The sequence below is a fragment of the Maylandia zebra genome, linkage group LG8 (genome assembly GCF_041146795.1).
Source record: "Maylandia zebra isolate NMK-2024a linkage group LG8, Mzebra_GT3a, whole genome shotgun sequence".
Lineage (NCBI taxonomy): Eukaryota > Metazoa > Chordata > Actinopteri > Cichliformes > Cichlidae > Maylandia > Maylandia zebra.
The window spans coordinates 21,794,695-21,817,708 of NC_135174.1; the positions used below are offsets into that span (position 1 = coordinate 21,794,695).

At 40.0% G+C, this 23,014-nt stretch overlaps 1 protein-coding gene across 1 annotated transcript; it reads left to right on the forward strand.

The window, feature by feature from the left end:
• Positions 1-1,742: 1,742 nt before the first annotated feature.
• glud1b (glutamate dehydrogenase 1b) lies at positions 1,743-21,387 on the forward strand. The gene is made up of 13 exons (XM_004556583.5): positions 1,743-2,284; positions 10,215-10,295; positions 10,512-10,567; positions 10,899-10,962; positions 12,347-12,441; positions 14,934-15,113; positions 16,799-16,936; positions 17,051-17,188; positions 17,305-17,385; positions 18,299-18,422; positions 19,245-19,336; positions 19,566-19,628; positions 21,146-21,387. Exons 1-13 carry the CDS (start codon positions 1,888-1,890, stop codon positions 21,263-21,265), a joined length of 1,629 nt encoding a protein of 542 aa, XP_004556640.1. The 5' UTR covers positions 1,743-1,887; the 3' UTR covers positions 21,266-21,387.
• Positions 21,388-23,014: the final 1,627 nt, after the last annotated feature.

A 23,014-nucleotide genomic window follows, 5' to 3' on the forward strand; every position in this document is an offset into this window, starting at 1 on the left:
AATGCATGCAGGACAGGCTGTGGACAAACTTGCTGTTATCAGTGATTTTTGGAAAAGATTTGTTGCCGTTACACAAATACTATAACCCCAGCACTGATCTTTGTGTAAGATAAACAGTTGCAGACTGGTGCAGTTTAGTTGTATCTCTTCTAAATCAGCCGCAGCAGAAAAATCTGGGAGAACTGTGATAGCAAAAAAAACAAAAACATAATTAAATACATGTAAACATTTTAAAATATCTGTACTAGTCATTCTATAATAATACTCCAATTCATTTAATAACATAATAATATACACATAATAATCGGTATCAAGACATCACTTTAGAACTGATTTCCAGTCTTACTGCTCACTCTTTGTGGTCTCTTACCATGTTAAATACATCCCCTGAGTAATACATAAGGCTGCTGAGATTCCCAGGCAGAAGTAGATGCCTTTTACCAATCAGAAGAAACCAGGATGGAAGAGTCAGTGCCGCTCCTTAAAACACACGCTCAGCTGCTGTAGTTTTATACAACATTTGGTTTTCTTTCTATGGTTTATCCAGCACCGACCTGAGGCATAAGCAAACTAAACAGCTGCTTGGAGGCTCTAGAGCACTTGAAATGTCACACAAGAAGGTTTGATGATAACTGAGAAGAATACAGTGTTATTGAACTAGGAAAAGGAGGAGGAAATGTTGAGATCCTTAGATAGATGGAAATTTTAAAAAAGAGGAAGAGAAGAGGAGCAAAAGTGTGTAGGTGTTGGTAGGTCTTCCTGATTTCTCAGGTTTTTGCATATTTGTCACACTTACATGTTTTACATCATTAAAAAATAGACAAAGATAAACAGTGTAAATACAAACGCTGTTTTTATAGGATGATTTCATTTGTGAAGCAAAAAAGCCACCCAAACCTAGCTGGCTCTATGTGGAAAAACTAATTACCCTGTACACCTAATAACTGGTTGTGCCAATCTCAGCAGCAAGAACTGCAATAAAGTGTTTGAGATAACCAGTTACAACCCAAATGCACTTGAGCTTCAGACTGGCCGTTCTCCTTCTAGGAAAGGGCAGAATTCATGGTTCCATTAACAGCAAGTTTTCCAGCTCATAAAGCAGCAAAGCAGCCCCACCCCATTACACTACCACCACCATGGTTGACAGCCTATATGTTCTTTCATGAAATGCTGCCCTTGAAACCTTCCAAAAAAGTTTAACTTTTTTCTCGACATTCGACAGAACATTTTCCCTATCGTTCTGGGGATCATCAGGATGCCAAGAATCCCTCGTCTGGCATTTGACAGATTGTGTTTATTTTGGTCAATGGTGGCTTTCTCATTGGAATTCTCCCATGGATGCTAACACTCCCCACTCTCTTTCTTATTGCTGAATCATAAACACTGTCTTTAACTTCAAGAAAGAAATTAAGCAGCGGCAGAATAGTTTCTGACAGCACTGAATATGACATTATCCTGATGAAAACCAGTTTATGTTTTATATTAGATATAATTTTGCACCGATCTATATGCCTGATTACTCAAGAGAGAAAGAGGAGGCTCGTGCCGGTTATTTGTGCCCGGACCTTTTCTTTTCACTGGAAATATAAAACAACGGTTCAAACCCGGGAGCGCGCACTCTTAACGGTTTGGCAATTGCGCGTACCCATGTAGGCCCTCCTCTTCCGCGTGCGTCTGGGAGAGCCTCAGTTGGTGTGGTCGGCTCGCGCTGCCTTTTAAAGCAAACTGACACGACATGCCATTTCCCACTCGGCCAGAGGACGGGACACGGTGAAGAGCTTTTGTGTCTCTCATTCTAACCCCTTTTCCTGTCGTCACCCCCATTGTCCTTGTTGTTGTTTAGTTCCCTTTTCTTTAGTTTGTTCACACGGTTAGCTAGTTTCAGTCATGTATCGGTATTTCGGGGAGCTGCTGAGCCGCTCTGCGGGTAGTGCCCTGGCCTCGGGGTGCGTGGATTCCGCTCTCCCGGCGTCCTCTTCCCTGATGAGGGTCCGTCGCTATGCCGACGCAGCAAACCAGCCCGACGACCCTAACTTCTTCAGGATGGTCGAGGGCTTCTTCGACCGCGGGGCCGCTATCGTAGAGGACAAGCTGGTGGAGGATCTGAAGACTAGGGAGAGCCCAGAGCAGAAGCGGAACCGTGTGCGGGGCATCCTGCGCATCATCAAGCCCTGTAATCACGTCCTGAGCGTGTCTTTCCCCATCAAGAGGGATAACGGAGAGTGGGAGGTGGTGGAGGGCTACCGCGCCCAACACAGCCAGCACAGGACACCGTGCAAAGGGGGTAAGAACTGAGCCAAACCACCTCCACCAACCCGTTTGACAGCTAGCTTTAGCCAGCTTTTTAGCACTATTTAGCAGCAATGCTAGCTTGCTTTGAAAAAGCATAAAATAAACTAAAAACACGAATTACTCCAGTAATTGAACCTTAGACGTTTTACTGCTAAATTAGCATCATGTTTCCTATGTTTATTATGTGTCACAACAACAGTGACCTTCCTCCTCACCTGTATCTGCTCTAGTTGGTTAGCTTGCAAACTAGCAGTTACCCATACTTTGTCCAGTCTTAAAAAACTTCAATTTTTAAGGTAGTTATGCATGCATACTAAGTTTGTCAGCCTGTGGTTTGATCAAGAGTTAAAGCACAGTCTCACTCTAAATGTTATGGAGAAAACAGACCTACTGGCATCAGGTGTCATACATAATTTTATGCTGACATCTCCCCATGTGCAGCACAAAACACAGGAAAACAGGACAAAGTCTACATTAAGATCCACCTAAAACTACTGCAAAAACATGGTATGCTATTGCATTTGCTCTTGAGTATATAGTTCAAGGTTCAAAACCAGAAGCCTCAATCGGCTACTGCTGCGACTCACCCTGGGTAAACTGTGAACAGAAGGTTTCAATGTATATAAGAAAAGATGAGGCATTAAAATTTAGGAGGGGGTGGCTGTGTTTCTAGGCATCCTATTTGTCAGTGTGACAGATGGGGGAGGGTGTTATAGAGAAGAGGAATTCTCTGAAGAAAGAAGACATGCATTTCATTTGCTGACCAGACAAAGGGCAAGTTTCAGTGGTGTGGAGAGACACTAGCCTGGTAATGACACTGTGAAACCTTTCCACAGCAGCTGCTTAGTCTAGTGAACACAGCCCCATCGTAGGGGAGACCTATTTCTGTTCAAGACATGGTCATTGCATGTTGCCACTGAGCCCTGTACAAAAGAATTGGTTAAAAAAAAAAGGTTGGTAAACTATCTGCCTAGATGAGTCAGTGTGGCACCCACATGAAATATGTTTCACCCACCACCACCCACCCGACAAACCACTTAACGGTAATATAACCCATTTATGAATTTATAGCACTACTGCCTGTCCAGGCAGTAACCAGCACTCAGAAGCAATATAGGGACGTTCAAAATCAATAAGCTTGTCCAGCATCACGAGTATCTCCCCGATCCAAAGACAAATCAGAACAGTCTTGCATGAACTGCCCTTCACAGTAGCATTATTCCTGAAAATCTAAAGCCATGATCACGCTGGACTAATAGCTTATGGTTACAGTAACAGTAACAGGGCACAGTTCACCACAAAGGTGTACACGTGAATGTGTGTAAAGTATATTTATTCATCTATTGATCTATCTCTAGTCTTTTGTGGACAAGGCCAACTTGTATTTAATTTTGTGTAAGACAAACTTTATTCATCCATGTGAGATATCGTTAATCTCTCATTATATACTGTTGCAGTAAGGCACTTTTGCAGCCACAGAACCAACCAGATAATTAACACCTACAAATTAGCTGATTGTAGTTTGCACTACACAAGAAACCAATCTGTTTAACTATTTGCTACTTGCGACTACTTGTTTAACTACTCAAATTACACAGTTACACCCTTTGATATTTAGTAATATAGTAAATTTAAATCTTATTCATTACGTTTTGTGTAGTCGCAATAGTAGTAATAAAAATGTGTAACTGACACAAAATCAGATGTATTTATTTATTTTTTTTGGTTTTTCTTTATTTGGTGTGTTACCCAGTTTTGTAGGTATCATAAAATCGAAGAGTGGAAATAAATGGCATTTGCCTGTCGACCAAACTGTCCCATTTAAAAGAAAAAATAAATGAAAACAGCAATATCTCTTCCCAAATATAATGACATGACTAATCAAAATAAAATATACAGATCTTATTGTGAGCAGTTTTATGTAGGAACAATTTATTTCTATTCAACTACACCTTTCAGGCATATAAGAAAGTCTCCATGTACCACTGACAAGAGGTACATGGTAGTGACAGCTTATAAACGTTTAATGGCAACAGCCCCCTACAGCTGAGCTGTAACTTGGTTAGCTGCATTTTTCTTTTGGTTGGCAGATGTATACAGAAAAAGAACAGTTGATACATGAAGTTGCTCACAGCAAAAGTTGTGGAATTTGGAGTAACTGAGTTTGGGAAGTGGCATTGCTGCTGAGTTTTTAAAATGCATATTTGGCACTTTGATGACCACAAAGCAACAACCACCTAGTTTCACTTTCAAGAGAAGAAGAGTGATTTCTACACCCAGCATATCAAAAAAGGGGCCTGGGCGTCTCCCCACTTTTTAGTGGTACGCTATTAAAGGCCTACCACTGGGTTGGTTCTGGGTTTTTAACAAGGGAAACCCACCTGTCTGTTTTTTAAGTGGGGTTTAATTAACTTCAGTATAAAATACATATTTAATTTTCTAATGTCCAGAAATTATCATTTTGAGCCAGTAAAAATGAAATGAGTAGAATAAAGTACATCATTTAAACGTATTTCTTATCAGGCCCAGTTTATGATCTTATATTGGTTTAGCCGTCATATGCAGTTGTTACAGATTTGAAATAGCTTGAAGCATTGGTCCTTCATGACAGTCCCATGGATAATGGTCTGAATATGGTTTGAAGTTGTTATCTTTCAATGGCTTAATCATTGATGTAGTGTATGAAGCTTTTGCTGTATTCAGATCAAACTACAAAGTGCAAAGGCTGTCTGAGTGTGCATGTTGTGCTCATCTTCCCCCTTTTGAGAGCCACATAGATTGACAGCTGCCAGGCTGGACCACACTGCCTTTAACTGGATATGTGAATGCAAGAAGTGTTGTCTGTGTGAATGTGCATGCAAAACTGAAGAAGGCTACTGAGATTTTGTATAGTCTGCATAGTGATTACCATTGTTCTCCTTTTTTGTGCAGAAGTGTAATACATTTGTAGGTTATTTCATGTCACATGTGAACTGTGCAACACTGTGAAAAAAAAATGGAGATACAGAGGACATCTGATACTGCATAAAAACTTGTAGACATTAAGTAGAACCAGTTTCATTAAAATGCACATTTAACAACACAAAACGGTGTCACAGTCCTCCGTTCCTAATCAGAGGCTTTCTCTGACAAATTTACACTTCAAACACTAAAAGACTTGTGAATTACACCTTGATAAAAATATCTGCTTACAGCTGTCCAAATTCCTTTAAATGGGTCTATTCAGTGTTCTGATTTTTGAAGGACTGAAAGTTAATAAGTGTGTCCCTTATCATTTCAAGTCTGTTAATATTTCTTGAGGAAAAATTGAAAAATAATTAGCCGAGCTTTTAACACCATGAATAGTAGTTTTCAATAGTAGTTACAGTCAACAAATAAAGTAACATGGAAATGCATTTATTAAATCAAGAAACGCCAACTCTTTATCTCCACTGTATGGGAACTAATGATGTAAACACGTGCAGTTTCTTCCCAGTTTGAGACAGAAAACAACCTGGTTTTAAAAAAGAATTCCAATGTACAGGTTATAGTACTATTTAAATATATTTATGGCAAAGAATTTTGCAGTCTAAAAATAACATTTAAAAAAAATCTAATGTTAGATAATTGGCACTTTTGTTTGGACAAGAGAGAGCCATTAGTTTGAGTGCTGAAGGAAGTTTAACTTTGAGAGAAAACTCAAAAATCTGCCCACCCATTTTAGAGGAATGTGTTTACAGTCTGTTTTGGTACTTGTTGCTGTGGGTCTCTGTTGGTTGGGTGGGGAAAAGATGGTTGGATGGGGGATGGTTTGGTAGTCAGGCTTTTTTTTTCCCCTCCTTTTTTTAAATTTGATCAGTAAACATACAATTGTCCTTTGCTGGCTGTGGGAATTCAGCTGATCTTTGGATGAATGGAAAATAAGAGCAGGGGCAATGCTCTGAAACACAGAGCTTTTGTTTTTAAATGTTTTTAGTACCTCCTTTTTCCATTCACTATAGTTTAATGCAGTATTGCCAGAACAGAAAAGAAAGCAGAAGCTCTAACTGCAGTAATGAAAATACTAGTATGTACGGATAAAATTCCGTAATCCAGTGAAGTGGAGGATGTTTCCTGCTTCCTAATGATTATTTGGTGGGATTTGTTATGTATGTAACAAATGCACTCTAAAGAAAATGAGAATATGATGCCTTTGGCAGAAATGTATGCATTTTCCTGACATTTTAGAACATCTGTTAAGCAAAAATGAACAAACCTGGTTAAGAGAAATCTTAAAATGCTAGTGAGTTCCCTTTTGACTCTGGCTAAAACTGCTTTGGTGGTGTTTGTCTGTGCTGGAGGGCCTCTGTGTAAGATGATTCCATAGTAGGAGGGGCTTTTACTTGTGCTGTAGTTTTCAGTATTCAGTTGAACAAGCATAGCTAGATATGCACACACAAAACATGCTGCTGTCTCCTCTTTGTGCGCTTCGTCCTTGGGTTTGTGTGTGTAAGCTAACCCTGGACCCTGCACTATTTTTGGTATTGCCATCTAACTCATGTGCGCACACACACTGTGCCAATGAGACGGGGGTAGCGTGACATGCTATATGATCTCATGTAATGCTGCACATGTTGCTGCGGTGACGCTAGTAAACGCCAGAAAACAGGAAGGTATGACTCCAGCTGAAGGGCTGGGGTCACAATGGGGGGCTACGATTGGTTCATTTGGTCTCCACCCACCCTTTAATGTTGCCCTGACTGCCGTACACACTTGGCGATCTTTGACCCCATTCATGTGGTCTTCTGTAGTCATTATTAGTCTGGTTTTTCACAGTCCTTCTGTTATTCATTTTCTTTTGCTGTTGCTAACCTCTACAGACAGGGGAGACACTTTAAGACCAAGAATACTCTGGCTGCTTCATGATATGACAGTGGATGTTATTGGTCTGATGCTGCTGTGGTGAAAGTGCAATGTTCTGATAATGGAATATAAAAAGTGCATTATAAATACCTTCACCAACTTGTTGTTATCGTGTTGTTTCATGGAGGTCATGTTAAAAAAAAAAAGTAAAATAAAATACCAGTGAGCAATATGACTTCATGCCCACCGAGGCTGTGGTTTTAGACGGGGAATGGATGCCCTATAAAGTGAAATAAAATGGGTATCGCGTTGAGATTAGTTGCCCATACTGTCCATGTCCACTCATTATCACTTCATGCTTGAGATGTGATCCAGTCCACTTCTAATTTTGTGAAGTCTCTAATTAAAGATGGTTATAAAAGCTGGCAATATAACTAATGGAAAATGGTAACCCCTAAATTCACTTGTCATTTTAATGTAGCTCATAATCTTACTTGTTAGCTGTTTTACAGTCTTCACATATGGCAACAGCTTGATAAGAAATATATTTTATTGCAGCAGAGTAATTTCATCCCTGCCTTTAATAGCCTACCACTGAAGCTTCAAAACAGCAAGTCATGCCATGCAATGGCAAATTCAATCTTAACTAACATATTAATTATGTGTCGGGACTTTTTGTTTGTTTGTTTGTTGGTGGTAATCCCCGAACCAAATGGTGGACACCAGAGGTGAAGGGAGCCACCAGGCTGAAGAAGGAGTCCTATCTGGCTTGGTTAGCCTGTGGGACTCCGGAGGCAGCTGACAGGTATCGACAGGCCAAGCGGAATGCGGCTTGGGCAGTGGCTGAAGCAAAAACTCGGGTGTGGGAGGAGTTCGGAGAGGCCATGGAAAAAGACTTTCGGACTGCCTCGAAGAGATTCTGGCAAACCGTCAGGCGTCTCAGGAGGGGAAAGCGGTGCTCTACCTGCACTGTGTATAGTGCTGGTGGAGCGCTGTTGACGTCGACTGAGAAAATTGTCAGGCGGTGGAAGGAATACTTTGAGGACCTCCTTAATCCCACTGACACGTCTTCCGAGGAGGAAGCAGAGTCTGGGGATGAGGGGAATGACCCGCCGATATCCGGGGGCGAGGTCACTGAGGCAGTTAAACAACTCCTTGGTGGCAGAGCCCCTGGTGTTGACGAGGTCCGCCCCGAGTTCCTGAAGGCTCTGGACGTTGTAGGGCTGTCCTGGTTGACACGCCTTTGCAATGTTGCGTGGAGATCAGGGGCAGTACCTGTGGACTGGCAGACCGGGGTGGTGGTCCCCATCTTTAAGAAGGGGGACCGGAGGGTGTGTTCCAACTACAGGGGGATCACACTCCTCAGCCTCCCTGGGAAAGTCTATGCCAGGGTGCTGGAAAGGAGAGTTCGTCCGCTAGTCGAACCTCGGATACAGGAGGAACAATGCGGTTTTCGTCCTGGTCGCGGAACACTGGACCAGCTCTTTATCCTCTCGAGGATACTTGAGGGCGCATGGGAGTTTGCCCAACCAGTCTACATGTGTTTTGTGGACTTGGAGAAGGCATTTGACCGTGTCCCTCGGGGTGTCCTGTGGGAGGTGCTGCGGGAGTACGGGGTGTCTGGCCCATTGCTACGGGCCATTCGATCCCTATACAACCGTTGCAGGAGCTTGGTTCGCATTGCCGGCAATAAGTCGGACTCGTTCCCGGTGGGTGATGGGCTCCGCCAGGGCTGCCCTTTGTCTCCGGTTCTGTTCATAATTTTTATGGACAGGATTTCTAGGCGCAGCCAAGTGGCGGAGGGCTTTCGCTTTGGTGGCCTCAGAATCTCATCTCTGATTTTTGCGGATGATGTGGTTCTGTTGGCTTCATCAGGTGAGGGCCTCCAGCTCGCACTGGAATGGTTCGCAGCCGAGTGTGAAGCAGCGGGAATGAGGATCAGCACCTCCAAATCTGAGGCCATGGTTCTCAGCCGGAAAAGGGTGGAGTGCCCTCTCCGGGTCGGGGATGAGTTCCTGCCCCAAGTGGAGGAGTTCAAGTATCTCGGGGTCTTGTTCGCGAGTGATGGGAGAAGGGAGCCGGAGATTGACAGACGGATTGGGGCTGCAGCTGCTGTAATGCGGACGCTGCACCGGTCCGTCGTGGTGAAGAGGGAGCTGAGTGTAAAAGCGAAGCTCTCAATTTACCGGTCGATCTACGTCCCTACCCTCACCTATGGCCACGAGCTGTGGGTAGTGACCGAAAGAACGAGATCGCGGATACAAGCGGCGGAAATGAGCTTCCTCCGAAGGGTGGCTGGTCTCTCCCTTAGAGATAGGGTGAGAAGTTCGGCCATCCGGGAGGGGCTCAGAGTAGAGCCGCTGCTGCTCCACATCGAAAGGAGTCAGCTGAGGTGGTTCGGGCATCTGACAAGGATGCCCCCTGGGCGCCTCCTGGGCGAGGTGTTCCAGGCATGTCCCACCGGGAGGAGGCCCCGGGGCAGACCCAGGACACGCTGGAGAGATTATATCTCTCGGCTGGCCTGGGAACGCCTTGATATTCCCCCGGATAAGCTGGAGGAGGTGGCTGGGGAGAGGGAGGTCTGGGCCTCTTTGCTTAGGCTTCTGCCCCCGCGACCCGGCCTCGGATAAGCGGTTGAAAATGGATGGATGGATGGATGTTTGTTTGTTTGTTTGGGGTTTTTTGGTGCTTTACTGGGAAGATGGCATGATCTCCCTTTCTTTGGAAAAAAAGGTCCAATGTATCCTCTGCTAAAGAAAATAATCAAGGAAATGCTGAAGTGCCTTCCATTAGTATTTAGAGAATTCAGAGAATTCATTATTATGGCTGGGAGACAGATACTTGAAGGGCAGTTCAGTGAAAAACCTTTGTAAGGAAAGGTGGTTGTTTGACTGAAGTCAAGGACTTATCCAGGTTACAGACTGAATATACAATCTTCTATCAATATATAACACACTTGAACTGATTAATGAGCTAATAAAAACATGGAAAATATGGGGGAAGGTTACATTTTGTGCATGGAAAACCATTGAGATCTTTATTTTCAGCTTTTCTATACAGGCCCTGTTACAAATTGTTCCCTCTGTGTGTGTTTCCCTCAGGTATCCGCTACAGTACAGATGTGTCTGTGGACGAAGTGAAAGCCCTGGCCTCTCTGATGACCTACAAATGTGCTGTTGTTGGTAAGCATTAAAGTCTTGGCCTTCCACAAAGTCTACAGAAGGTCATCCCTGAACTCTGCATACATATTAATACTGTACAGGAGGTTGGTACTTATGTGGAAATGCCAAAAAATAGTTTTCTTTTTTTCCTGCTTCTATCTTGTATGTCTTCATGTGTATTTGTAAAGTAATGTATGCATTTTCTTGTGGTTATAAAGCTGTATTATTATCTTCCAGATGTGCCATTTGGGGGAGCCAAAGCTGGAGTCAAGATCAATACTAAGAATTACTCTGTAAGTCTTCTGATTGCAAGCCTATTCTCACATAATTAATAAAACCCTCGTAACAACAACAATATAAGAGATCAATCACTCAATAAACTTGAGGTGGTAAAGGAGACAAGCCTTTTTCTTTTTTTTTGTTGTTGTCTTTGATTGCTTAATTATAGGGCACTGTCATTTATTTAAAGGTCATCAACTGTTCATCTAAGCTTATAGTGAACTGAAGAGAAAACCCTCACAAAGCCTCACAGATGCCTTGCGCATCTTTCTTAACATCTGATAGGAATTTGTTTATATGAACTGTTTAGTTTTCTGGAAGTAATGTAACCACACTTTGTTGCAGGACAATGAGCTGGAGAAGATTACCAGGAGATTCACGATTGAGCTGGCCAAGAAGGGCTTCATTGGTGAGTTTCTAGTGTGTGGTTGGTTGTTTTAACTGTTTAATGGGCTTTAGAAGTGAGAGGTAAATACTTGCACTCATGAAGATAAACATTTCCAGTCTTCTAATGGTGTTTATTCAGGTTGGGGTCCTTCAGAGTGTGTCTGTGTCAAGTAAAAGGGCAGACAACTAATAATGGTTAAGGAAACTCAGTTCTGATATTTATAAAGGTGGAGAAGCCAAAAAATCATAAAAAAATTAGCTAATGCATATTTACAGTATATAGTCAGGACAAGATGCAGGTGCACTGATATTTTTCTTAAGTTAAAGTACATAGGGATAACCTACAGAGTAAAAGTTGGCATTTTAAAAATTGAAACTTGGGTGCTAAAGTATCAAAAGTCACAAAAGTAAAACTAATATATTTCGAAATCCGTCTTATTGATTTTTTTTTCCTTCTAGATTTATACTTTAAATACTAAGCTTGGCAGTAGGTGGCAAAGTTGAGGCTAATTTTTGGGCTCATAAACTTCACATACTGCTGGGTATATTGCCAGGTATACTTTAATAGTAAATCATAACTTTGGTTATGTATTATTAATCAGAATCTGCAAAGTAACTAATTTAGTTTGGAAGTACAAATTGACATAAAATGTTCTGCTTAATTACAGTATATGGGGAAAGAATACTGGGTTAGTTGCTTGAGGGTACATAATTGTTCTTGTTTGGCACAGGTCGTTCCAGTTTAGCTGATGGACAACTTTTTGACAAAATCAGCCTTTTAAGATCACATTAAAGAACCTAAGATTATTATTATTTTTTTTAAAAAAAAGATCAAAACAAGGGAACAAGTATGCATATTTGTCACTACTTGGTCATTTGGCAGAATAATTTATTTTTTAACTCAACCTCACAGAGAATAAAATGGTAATTTCATTTACTTTCTCCAGGAAGCTAGCCTAGATGTGTTTAGTATGTTGAGCAAAGTCACAGAAAACTTGTTCACTGGTTCCATGGGTTAATGGGCCCTTATACCACCTGTTTATTCACCCTTACCTGGATGCATTTAAAATGTTCATAATGTGTTTACTTTACTACTGAGGGATATGACGCTGTCTGTAGTCAACAATAGTTGCTGCTTGTGGAGCGGGAGGTAAAAAGGTACCCACCATCTGCCTACAGCACTTGTCTGTCTATCTGTCAGTGGACAGATTCAGTTACTTTCTGTCTGCATGCTTGCTGCTGTTTTCACATCTTGAGGCCCTTTGAGGCACATGGTTATGTCACACAAGGACGTGAAGCCTGGTGCTCAGAGTTTGTGATATTATACTCTTTTTCTTTTTTCTTTTTTAAACTCTCTTCCCCTCTCTCTCTCTCCCTTTCCTTTCCTTCCCATCTTTGCTCAACAGGACCTGGCATCGATGTCCCTGCTCCTGACATGAGCACAGGCGAGAGGGAAATGTCCTGGATTGCCGACACGTATGCGAACACTATTGCACATACTGTAAGTTCTCAGACTTAATAGATATATTATTTTGTAGACTGCATAGCCAGTCTGTCTGACTTGGCTGCAGTTTTGGCACAAATTTTAAAATGGGCTAAGTTAAAAAAACAAGGAGTGAGTCATACATAAACCATGAACAGTGGTTTCCTGCCTCGCCCTTTCCAGCTGACCACAGAAGCATTCCTCATGTCTTAAAAGGGTCTTTTCAGACTGAGGCCTCTGTTCGTGTTATCAGCTAATCATTGTGCTATCTCAGTCTGTCAAACAAGGCTTATTTGATTAAACATGGAAAATGTTTACCCATGTTTATTGTTTCACATGCAATCATGTGTTGTTTAGAACTGGTTTGATCTAAAAACTATAATTGTCAGAGAACTCTGTTGACTGATATTTTACTTATTAGCAGCAAGAAAAGACCATAATATTACTCATATCTTTTACCCTCTCTCTGCTTACAACACCTTATTGTTTCAAAGTTAAAAAATATAATCCCTTTCAAATTATTAACAGTGTTGATTGCATAATCCTGAGGGCTGTACTGCCAAGGAGGTTCAACACAGTCAGGCTCTCTGCGCATTAGCTGGATCGAAAATCCCCCCACAGATGACAGACAAGTTAATAACTGCTGTTATTAGTTAATGACATAAGCTGGGCTTCTCACTTTTGTGCATGCTCACATGAAAAGGCGCATTTCACGCATTATATGCCTTTTCATGAATGCCACTTATTACAAGTAAGTAGAACGAACTTTGATAATTGAGAAGGCATTCTTGGTGATGGCCTGATCGATTTTTCTAATCTGTGTCAAGAATAGCTGAAATATTTCAGCTGTGGAAGAGACTTGGCAGCAGTGAGATACAACTCGCACATATACAATGTATTCCTCCAACAATTATTGCACTGGAAAAATTGTTTTAAATAAAAGAATTCGAAAAAAAACATGGTGCTTTCAGTCGAAAGTTTGAGCACAGCCTGCTGCAGACCAGGTTATGTGCTGCACATGAGTCACCATAGGGATTTGCCAAGTTAAAAAAAACAAACAAAACACTTTTATGACACAGAAAACCGACATTTCTTGCTATCCCATTAATCTTGCTTAATAGTACACATCTCAGTCTATTTTTTTTTTTTTAAATAAGATTTATTTTCATTTTTAAATCGACAAACAAACAAAGCGAACAAATAAACAAAAAGCTCACAACTGTGGCACACAGCAAGCATCTACAACTAACCACAACATGGCAGGCCATTTTGACCACAGGAACACTCCTAGGTGCACACTCTTGTATCCATGCCTTTCAAGGACAACCTCAGACATCCAAAAAGCAAACACAAAAGTAATATCTCAGTCTATTCTTGACATTTATTTTTTCCTATTAATACTTGGTTGGTAAGAGACAAGCAACATTGATGAACACAGTGGTGTTCCAGAAACACTGAGACCTTAAGGATTTAAACCATGTAACAGACATATTTCTACTTTAAATTATTGTTGTTGTTGTTCTTGTTATTATTAAACTCTATGCATGTTCATAAATTAAGAAAGGATGTGCAAGAATGAATGCTGATAATTAAATGTAATCAGTGTTTAGTTTATAAACAAATAGATCCAGTTCACACTGGGAGATTCCCTACAAAGGTTGTAATGCCAGCGTTACCAAATTGGCCTGCTGGTTGTGTTGTAGTCATTTTTTTGGCTCACATTCATGAGATGGGTGCTATGTTCCAGTTAAGGTCAATATCCAGCAGTCACCACTTCTGGCTCATTCATGTGTGAATATCAATGATTTAAAAACTGTGTTGGTCCTGTTCCACTCTTCTCTCTGGTCGCCTCACACAGTCATGTGACCTCTGCTCCAGATACCCCCATGGAGTAGGTCACAAATTCCTACTCTGGGTATCTGAGGGAAGAGGAGCTTGGGTAGTACGTGTAGTACGTGTCATGGTACCTGGGCCACACATGACATTTTATGACATGGTCACTGGAGACTGGCTCTGGCTTGGCAAAACATTTGGCCTACTGGATGGCTTTGTCTGAACTTTGCAGTGAAAAAATTACTCATGCATGGTTGCTCATTTTTGGTGGTGCCAGCTTTAAAGAGTTTGTCTAAATTTGTGGAATTATATAGTTGAATCTAGGCAAGTGTTTTGAATCATAAACATTTAAAATATTGTTAGTTTTTTTTTTTTTTTAAATACTACAAGGTGTTTTTGGTTAAGCATAAATTATTGCAAATTCTTGTAATGGTCTAGCCTACCTACTGATTAAATAAGGTTGTATGTGGCACATACCAGATACCTGATTCATTAAAAAAATCTTGGTTTCTTTGGTTTACATTATTCGTTATAATGCTGGAAGTTTTTGTGTTTGTCGGTTTCTCGTCCAACACTGCCCAACTGAGGTTTCAATAATCTGTGTGCAAAGATGCTGTGTATATAGTAGTGTTTTAAGCTGTGGTCTGATTTCTTTTTTCTTTTTTTTCTCCTTACAGGACATCAACGCACATGCATGTGTGACAGGAAAACCTATCAGTCAAGGAGGAATCCACGGGCGTATCTCAGCCACTGGTCGTGGAGTTTTCCATGGCATTGAGAACTTCATTAATGAGGCTTCTTACATGAGCATGCTGGGCCTCACTCCTGGCTTCCAGGACAAGACCTTTGTTATCCAGGTACACAGACGCATGTACACTTTGATAAGAGAAACAAAGAAGAATGACTTCAGTGATGCAGACTCTTGTGCGGCTGTTTTCTCCCTGATAGTCACAGGACTTAAGTTTTCATTTGAAGTCGTGATGAGGGGTTTTAAAGCTGTGCCTCAATCAGAGCCATGCCATCTGTTTTTGCCTGATCTCCTCATACCGCACAGGCAGCAGCGAGCTCAAGTTTTCCCTTCTTTGTTTATGGAAAAGGATGATTCATCGAGAGTAACCAGTTAAAGAAACTGGGCTGCTCTGCTGCTCAAGTTCCAGCTGGTTTTGTGAAAAACAGTTTGAGTTTAAACTAATATGTTTTAGAATCAGGCATGAAAACTCATCAATGAAATGCAGTATTGGAATCATTTGCAGTGTTGATTAAAAGGAACTTGTCTTTTCTTTAAAGCTGTGCTGATTTTAACTGTAACCATGTGAAAGCAGAAGTGTGCCTGCAGAGATAAAAAGTCAAAGAGCAGCATTTTGCTTAGCAGTTTCATTTCCAGTAGTCACATGGCAGCTCCTCACGTGTCACTGACGCAAACTAAGCAGGAAAGCCCTCGGCAGTGGTGTCTGCTGTTTTCTTGGAATACTTTCTGTAATTTCCCCTCTTCATGACAGCAGTGCAGTCTGATACTCTCGATCAATAGCTCTGTGTGTTTACATCCATTTCATTTAGTTAACCATCTCCGTGAAGTTAGCTGCAAGACTTGCAGATTTCAGATTTTTTTATTTTATTTTTTTAAAGGATCTTCTTGTATTTGCTTGAGATTATGTTTGAAGTTTAATGTCCTGGCTTCACTGAGATTTGTAAAGTGGCAGATAGTTCAGATTCAGTGACTGTAAAGAAACAAAGATTTTGAAGGCTGATGATTACTGCTGAGTGGGTTTAAAGTGAGGGATGATAGGGTGAGGAGGTGAAGAAGCTGTGACGACAGCTGATTCATGATGTGGATGTTCAAAAAGCTAATCCGTGTCTGTGTTTGGGGATTACTCTGTGCTGCGCTGAGATTACATTTTTCTTAGAGATTTATTAGTGAGAAAGGACAGAGCAGATCTTTAATGTGGTATTAAGATGAAAGCAGGGGTATATATTTACTCGCTTTTTCTTTCTTTTTTTTTTCTTCTTTTTTTCTTTTTTAAATCATTTGTAAAGTTGTCTCTGTTCTTGTCTTTATCCAACAGCTCTGTTAGTGGCCAAAAGGCGATATCAGCAACGATATTAGCGATATTAACTTTATTGTTGCTTTAAAACTATGAGACTCTTGCTTTGGGGTTTATCTATAACTTATATACACAATGTCATCTTCTTTCTACATCCCAATTTCTGGAGTTGGATATACAGAATCTTGGTTATTAGTGTTTAATTATCTTTCTTTTCCTTGCTGCATCTGGTTTTAGTAATATATATTCACATGTTTGTTCTGTTTTGTAGTGTGTGCAGATGAATGCATAGAGAAATTTCAAATCTCATATATACTGTACTGCTGTCACCCATTTATAGTCAAATGAAATAATGATTTGATGATTTTTTTTTTTTCTTCTTAACCTCATCTGGCCACATGGTGGCAGCAGAGTATGTAGCTTATAAAAATGAACATCATTTTGTTTGTTGATTGGGAAGGGGAATAATTATTTGTAACTATGTGCTGTGACTTTCACAGGGCTTTGGTAATGTGGGTCTCCACTCAATGAGGTACCTGCACAGGTTTGGGGCCAAGTGTGTGGGCATTGGAGAGATTGATGGAGCCATTTACAACCCAGATGGTATCGACCCCAAACAGCTGGAGGATTATAAACTGGTATCAGCACTGCTGTCTTCCACTCATTTCTGTCGTTTCTTAATTAATTAATTAATTAATTTTATTTTTTAAATTGTACTTATTCATTCTCCACTGAAACATCCATCTCTACAGCAACATGGCACCATCGTGGGTTTCCCAGGAGCCAAACCCTATGAGGGGAACATTTTGGAAGCGGACTGCCACATCCTGATTCCTGCAGCTGGAGAAAAGCAGCTCACACGTAACAATGCTCCGAAGATCAAGGCCAAGGTAAACTCTTTGTCTGATTACAAAAGCTGCTGTGATTTTAAACTGTCAGTTTGATTAAAATTATTAAGGTTGAGCAGTTCAGGTAGTGGTTAAGTATATTTGTTTATTTTTGTCAGATCATTGCTGAGGGTGCCAATGGTCCCACCACCCCAGGTGCTGATAAAATCTTCCTGGAAAACAACGTCATGGTTATTCCTGTAAGCACACACACCACCAAACACACAGGGAAATACAAGCTAGTTTTATGGTTTGTTTAAAGTGAATTATTTTTTGTGTGTTTTGATTCCCTGAATGACAATACATGTGCACACATTGCACATTCATACACATTCAGACTTAATTAAGCTGAACTGTAGAACAGATTTAAGCATGACAGGTTAAACAAGGTTTTGTTCACAGAATAAAAGCATCGATTTCATTTTATTTTCATGCTGATCTTTTCATTTCATTTATTTATTTTTTTAACAGTAACACGAAATAAACAGTCTAAAAGCAAAAATAAACAGGAAAAACAATCTGCTCTGCTCATTCAGCAGTTTACATCCTCAAAAAAATTTTTCCAGAAAAAAGGGGCAAAGCACAGCAAATGAAATCTTCAAATTTATACAAAAAGCTAGATCTAGATTAGTATAGCATATTATTTTATTATTTAAACATATTCTTGTAATTATGTTTTTGTCTAAGATTTGAATTGGTTAGGACTTGGTTAATAAGACACGAAGTCCCATCCTTCTGAGCTCAGATCACAAGAAACAAACTACTATCCATCAAATACGGTTAATCAAAGCACACTCGTACGTTTCGATAAAACACATTCATTTGCTGAGGGTTAAACTCTTTGTAAATTAAAATATTTTCCTCATGTTAAAATAGACTGGGACTGAAAACATGCATTTGTAAATATAAATTCTAACTAGAAATATGATGGAATGTATTACTAAGTGTTGTTTCTAGTTCTTGCTTTAAAATACAATTTCGATATGTGCTTGTTAAATAATTTCTGCTTTAACATATATAATCAGATTTTTAAAAGTCATATTTTCCACACAGAGGACCTTTTCATCTGTGCACTTATCCATACAGAGAAGTGAAGACTGTTTCTACTTGCAGGACATGTACTTGAATGCTGGCGGTGTGACGGTATCTTATTTCGAGTGGCTCAAGAATCTCAACCATGTCAGCTATGGAAGACTAACCTTCAAATATGAGAGGGACTCAAACTACCACCTCCTCAGTGAGTACAAACCTGCAGTTCATGCTTTTGTCTGGACGCAGATTGTATTTATATTGTCTGACAGCTTTTATTCGTTAGAGACATGCTGCAAATCGGTATGAAAAATAATGATAAAACACAAACAAACGCAATAAATCACTCGTACAAGTTCTTTGTGTGTGTGCGTACGTGTGACCCAAAACATTTTATTCAGATCAGAATTAGATCTCTATAGTTTTTATTCCTCTCTGGAGTAGTAAATAGGTTTTATAGACTGAAAAATTTCTTCAAATGCTTTACAATCATCCTGTGTACCCTTTTTTAAAAAAAAAATAATTTTTTTTTAAATCTTGAATCAAAATCTTTCCGCTAGGAAATACAAACACAACACCTTTACATCGTGGTTAAGATGTAGTTTGTCCTCGATTTGATTTCTTGTGGTTCCAGGGTAGGCTGCTTTCCCCCAACAGTAACAACTTACAACATTCTGAGTAACAACGTTCTGATGGCTCTCATAGATAAGCTTCTTTAAAACAAGCAGTATCTTTTGCTGCTGTTGGGCAACAAAAAAAAAAAGAACAAAAGAAACAGAAAATGAGTGAAACCGTGTAGCCAGCAAGAATTTAGAGAAGAAATGCTTAAATTTCTTACCTTTTTTAAAATCAACTGACTCTGTGGTCACCTATCTTCTGGTGTCGCTCTTTTGCTTTCTTCATGTACTTTCTGATTGGCACTCTCATACAGCCAATTATATGATACACTCAATGAATCAGACATGTTATCACTGCTATTTGTAGTATTTGTGATTAATTTGTATTTTGGTTTTACTGTTTTCTCCTTTAGTGTCTGTTCAGGAAAGTTTAGAGAGGAAGTTTGGCAAGCAGGGAGGACCCATTCCCATCGTACCTACTGCTGACTTCCAGGCCAGAGTTGCTGTAAGTAACAGCTGCTGTCATACACATGCATTTCTTGTTTAAATGTTGTAAAAGTACCACACGTACCAGTGTGATGAATTTCCTTCCATATGAAACTGATTCTAATCAATAAATGCGATCAGGCCAGCTAATGTTTATTCTTTGTCAACTGATTAATAATCCAAGAACTATTTTACTATTGTGTCCCGCTCAGCCTGATGTGGGGTTAACACATAATCGTCCTTTACAGGGTGCCTCAGAGAAGGACATTGTTCACTCTGGATTGGCCTACACTATGGAGAGATCTGCTCGGGTAAGTGATCATGCAGGAAAGGTCAGAGGTGTGGTTCTCAAACATTTTTTATTTCTTCTTATCACTGTAATTGCACCTTGAAAAACTGGTTCAGGTAGACAAAATATCAGGCACAATGCTTCCACTTGTAAGCAGGCGCATCCTGTTAGGTGTCATTAAGTCCTGTTTAACAACACACACAACATAATTATGGTTTGCTTGTTTTATGGTCAATTGGACATCAGTGCTTAAACCACAGCTCTCACATTTCCTGCTTTCTGAAATGGAGCTCCAGGATGGGGTGGTGGTGCAGCAGTTTGTGTGTCGATTCACAGAAGAAATGTTGGGGGTTCAAACGAGGAGCTTTCTGTCTGTGTGGATGTTTTGTTCTCGTTGTGGCTCTGAGTTTTCTCCTTATTTTTTTTAAATGGGCTTGTGGGTATGTGAGACGGAAAGCATGCACTAAACAAAGTGATGGAGAGGCAGGTGTAAATGTGGTTATGGTGCTCCAGTCCATGTTTCATAACCAGTGAGATGACACTTTTATTTATTTTACAGTCATCTCAGAGAACTTTATACTGTGAGGTAACAATATTAGGAAGGAAAGTGCTGACGTTCAGATGATCCTCCAGGAACAAAATTTTATAACAGTATGTGCTAAACGTTGATTTGATATTCGTTCTGTTTTATTAGACTTTGATGGGATAAAGTCTAAACTCATTTTCTTTGTAGTCCTTTCTATGAAGGTACTAGTTTGAACACTGTATAAACTCTTTTCTATATTTCCTTCAACTTACTCTAGCCTGTTCTGACTCCTGCAGTGACAGAATCTTAAGGAACTATTACATGCAGTCTATCGACCTGGTCTCTGTTATTAGTTCAACTTTTTCAACTGTTACTGTCAAGGCTAAACTGTTGGAACTGCTGTTACCCATCTAGTATAAACTCACTGAAAAGACTTTGAACACTCCTTTGCTGGATGTGTAAACACAGTAGATTTAGTTTTTCTCAACCAAATATATGCCAGCCAGTTCCTGATTTGATTTGATTGATTTGATTTTGATTTTATTGATTAGCATTCAAATTCAAATCTCAGTGAAAACAGTGAAAAAAAAACAGTGAAAACAGAACAAAAATCTACCATAAAGAAAGAAAGCATGAGACAAGGCTAATCAAAAGGTATTGGCTGTTTTTGAAAAAGCAAACAAAACATAAAAACAGAACAGCAGCTTGCTATGATGTGGACATCTGATAAATGTTAACCTTTGAGATAAATCTAACCCGGTTTCAACCCTGATGTGGACCCATTTAGACCCCTAAACAAGAGATGCAGTCTCTTGATGGAGGAGATGGGAAGGGACTGAGAAAAGAAGAGGATAGTTAAAGTTTTTATATTGTCCTGAAAGACGTCCTTTTACTTTTCACTATTTAAACGTTAAATGTCTGACTGACCAGGTTAAACCAGGAAACTGCATCCATTGAAATGTTGAACTTGGTGGTGTAGCATGTAAAACCTGTGTCATCATCTTCTTTTGTAGCAAATCATGCGAACAGCGAGCAAGTACAACCTCGGTCTGGACCTGCGGACGGCTGCCTATGTGAACGCCATCGAGAAGGTCTTCAAGGTGTACAACGAGGCTGGGCTCACCTTCACATAAATGGCTGACCAATGGTCCACACTAGTCTCCCTTCCTCCACCCTTCTGCTGTTGAATCCCCTCTCCTGCCTTTCTCCACCTCTAAAACAGCCTTCAGAACATATCACTGTTTACCGCTGCTCCTTGGCTCCTTTCACACACACATGTAGCGACACAGTGGCTTGCCTCGTAGTTATTTCATGATCTTTGTGCTGCCATTATATCTCTGCAACTCTTTTTAAATATTGTCCTGTTCTTGTTTTTTGCCTGAGGTTACAGACAGAGAATCCCCCAGCCGTCATACAAGTGTTTATAATTCAGCTGTATGGCAGCCACGTTCTTAGCTCTGTGTTTGTGATCGCTGAATGCATGTGTGACCCTCCTGTTGCAGTTGTTTCAGTTGATAGCACTACAGATGCCTTATTTTTAGGAGGAGGTCTGCTCTAAAAGGGACACGGCCACTTCAATCTAATGTTAACTCAAACAGATTTAGATTTAACTTCATGTGAATAAGAGAAAAAAGTAATTTTATTACCCTTGAGTATGTCTTGTCACTCTTAAGGTGTAAAAAGTTAGTGATGGTTTTGCCAAGTTTTAGAATTCACAACAGAGATTCAGTGTTCTTCATAGTTGTGTTTTCATGTTCCCGTTCCCCTTTATTTTCCTCCCTTTCCTGTTGTTTCATCGTAAATGCAGCTTCTTCCCGACTCTTCCACTGGCCAAGAGAGAAGAGCAGGGATGGGCCGAGGTGTCACTGTGATCGGCCAATCCCTGCCTGAGTATTCTTCAGTTTAACCGTCCAGTTTCAGTACTGCAGCATTTTTGGAGGAAATTTTTATTTTTACTGTACTTTTTTTTTTTTTTTTTGGAAATCATAAAAATGTTCAGATACAGAAATGTGTTATCAGTGTTTATTTTCTGGTGAGCTCATCCTGTAACATCTGGTGTTTTTCCTGCAACTTTATAAAAGTTGTTAATAAGACCTGAAGGAGGTATCAGCAGTATTACTGGGAAAAAAACAGGCTTGAGGAAAGTTATTTAAAAATTTCCTATTAAATTATTTTTTCTTTGGAATTGTTTTTAAAGAGTTGGTAAGTAGACTAATACTTATATAGCACTTTCTATGTTTGAATGCTCATGGTGCTTTATAGTACAAGCCTTATTCACAAACAGTCGAGTTTTTTTAAAATCGTTTTTAATAATTCATAGACATTCCATCGGATCTGTTGGGAGGAACTCAGCCTTCAGTATCTTGGCCAGGGATTGAACCACCAACCTCTCAGTTACATGACAACTTGCTCCACAGCCACCCTGTTGGGTTAATAATAATTAAATGAATGGTATATGTCCATCCCTGTTATAATTACTCCCTGAAGTCCCTGCTCTTGATTTAAAAAAAAAATTTTAAAAAAAATTCCTGGTGTCATCATATTATATATATGTTAAACTTATATATAATATTAAACTTGAATGTTGTTAATTTAGTTACAGCCTACATGAAGCTACCTTTTATACGTACACTACCAGTCAAAAGTTTGGACCTTCTCATCTAATGTCTTTTTATTTATTACTACTTTCTACATTGTGGATTCATACTGAAGCCATCAAATATATGAAGCAAGACGTATGGAATTATGTAGCAAACCCACTTTGAGATCCCTCAAAGCCACCATTTGGCCTTCTCTCAGTGTGCTTCGTGTAGTCTCCTGAAATGGTTTTCACTTCACAGATGTGCCTTGTCAGGGTTCAGTTGTGGAATTTCTTGCCTTCT

Bases quoted from the DNA above. Each gene is read 5' to 3' on its own strand.
- glud1b (XM_004556583.5), top strand. From the start codon at position 1,888: ATGTATCGGTATTTCGGGGAGCTGCTGAGCCGCTCTGCGGGTAGTGCC. The intron at 2,285-10,214 runs GTAAGAACTGAG...TGTTTCCCTCAG, and splicing joins CAGGACACCGTGCAAAGGGG to GTATCCGCTACAGTACAGAT. The intron at 18,423-19,244 runs GTGAGTACAAAC...TTTCTCCTTTAG, and splicing joins CTCAAACTACCACCTCCTCA to TGTCTGTTCAGGAAAGTTTA.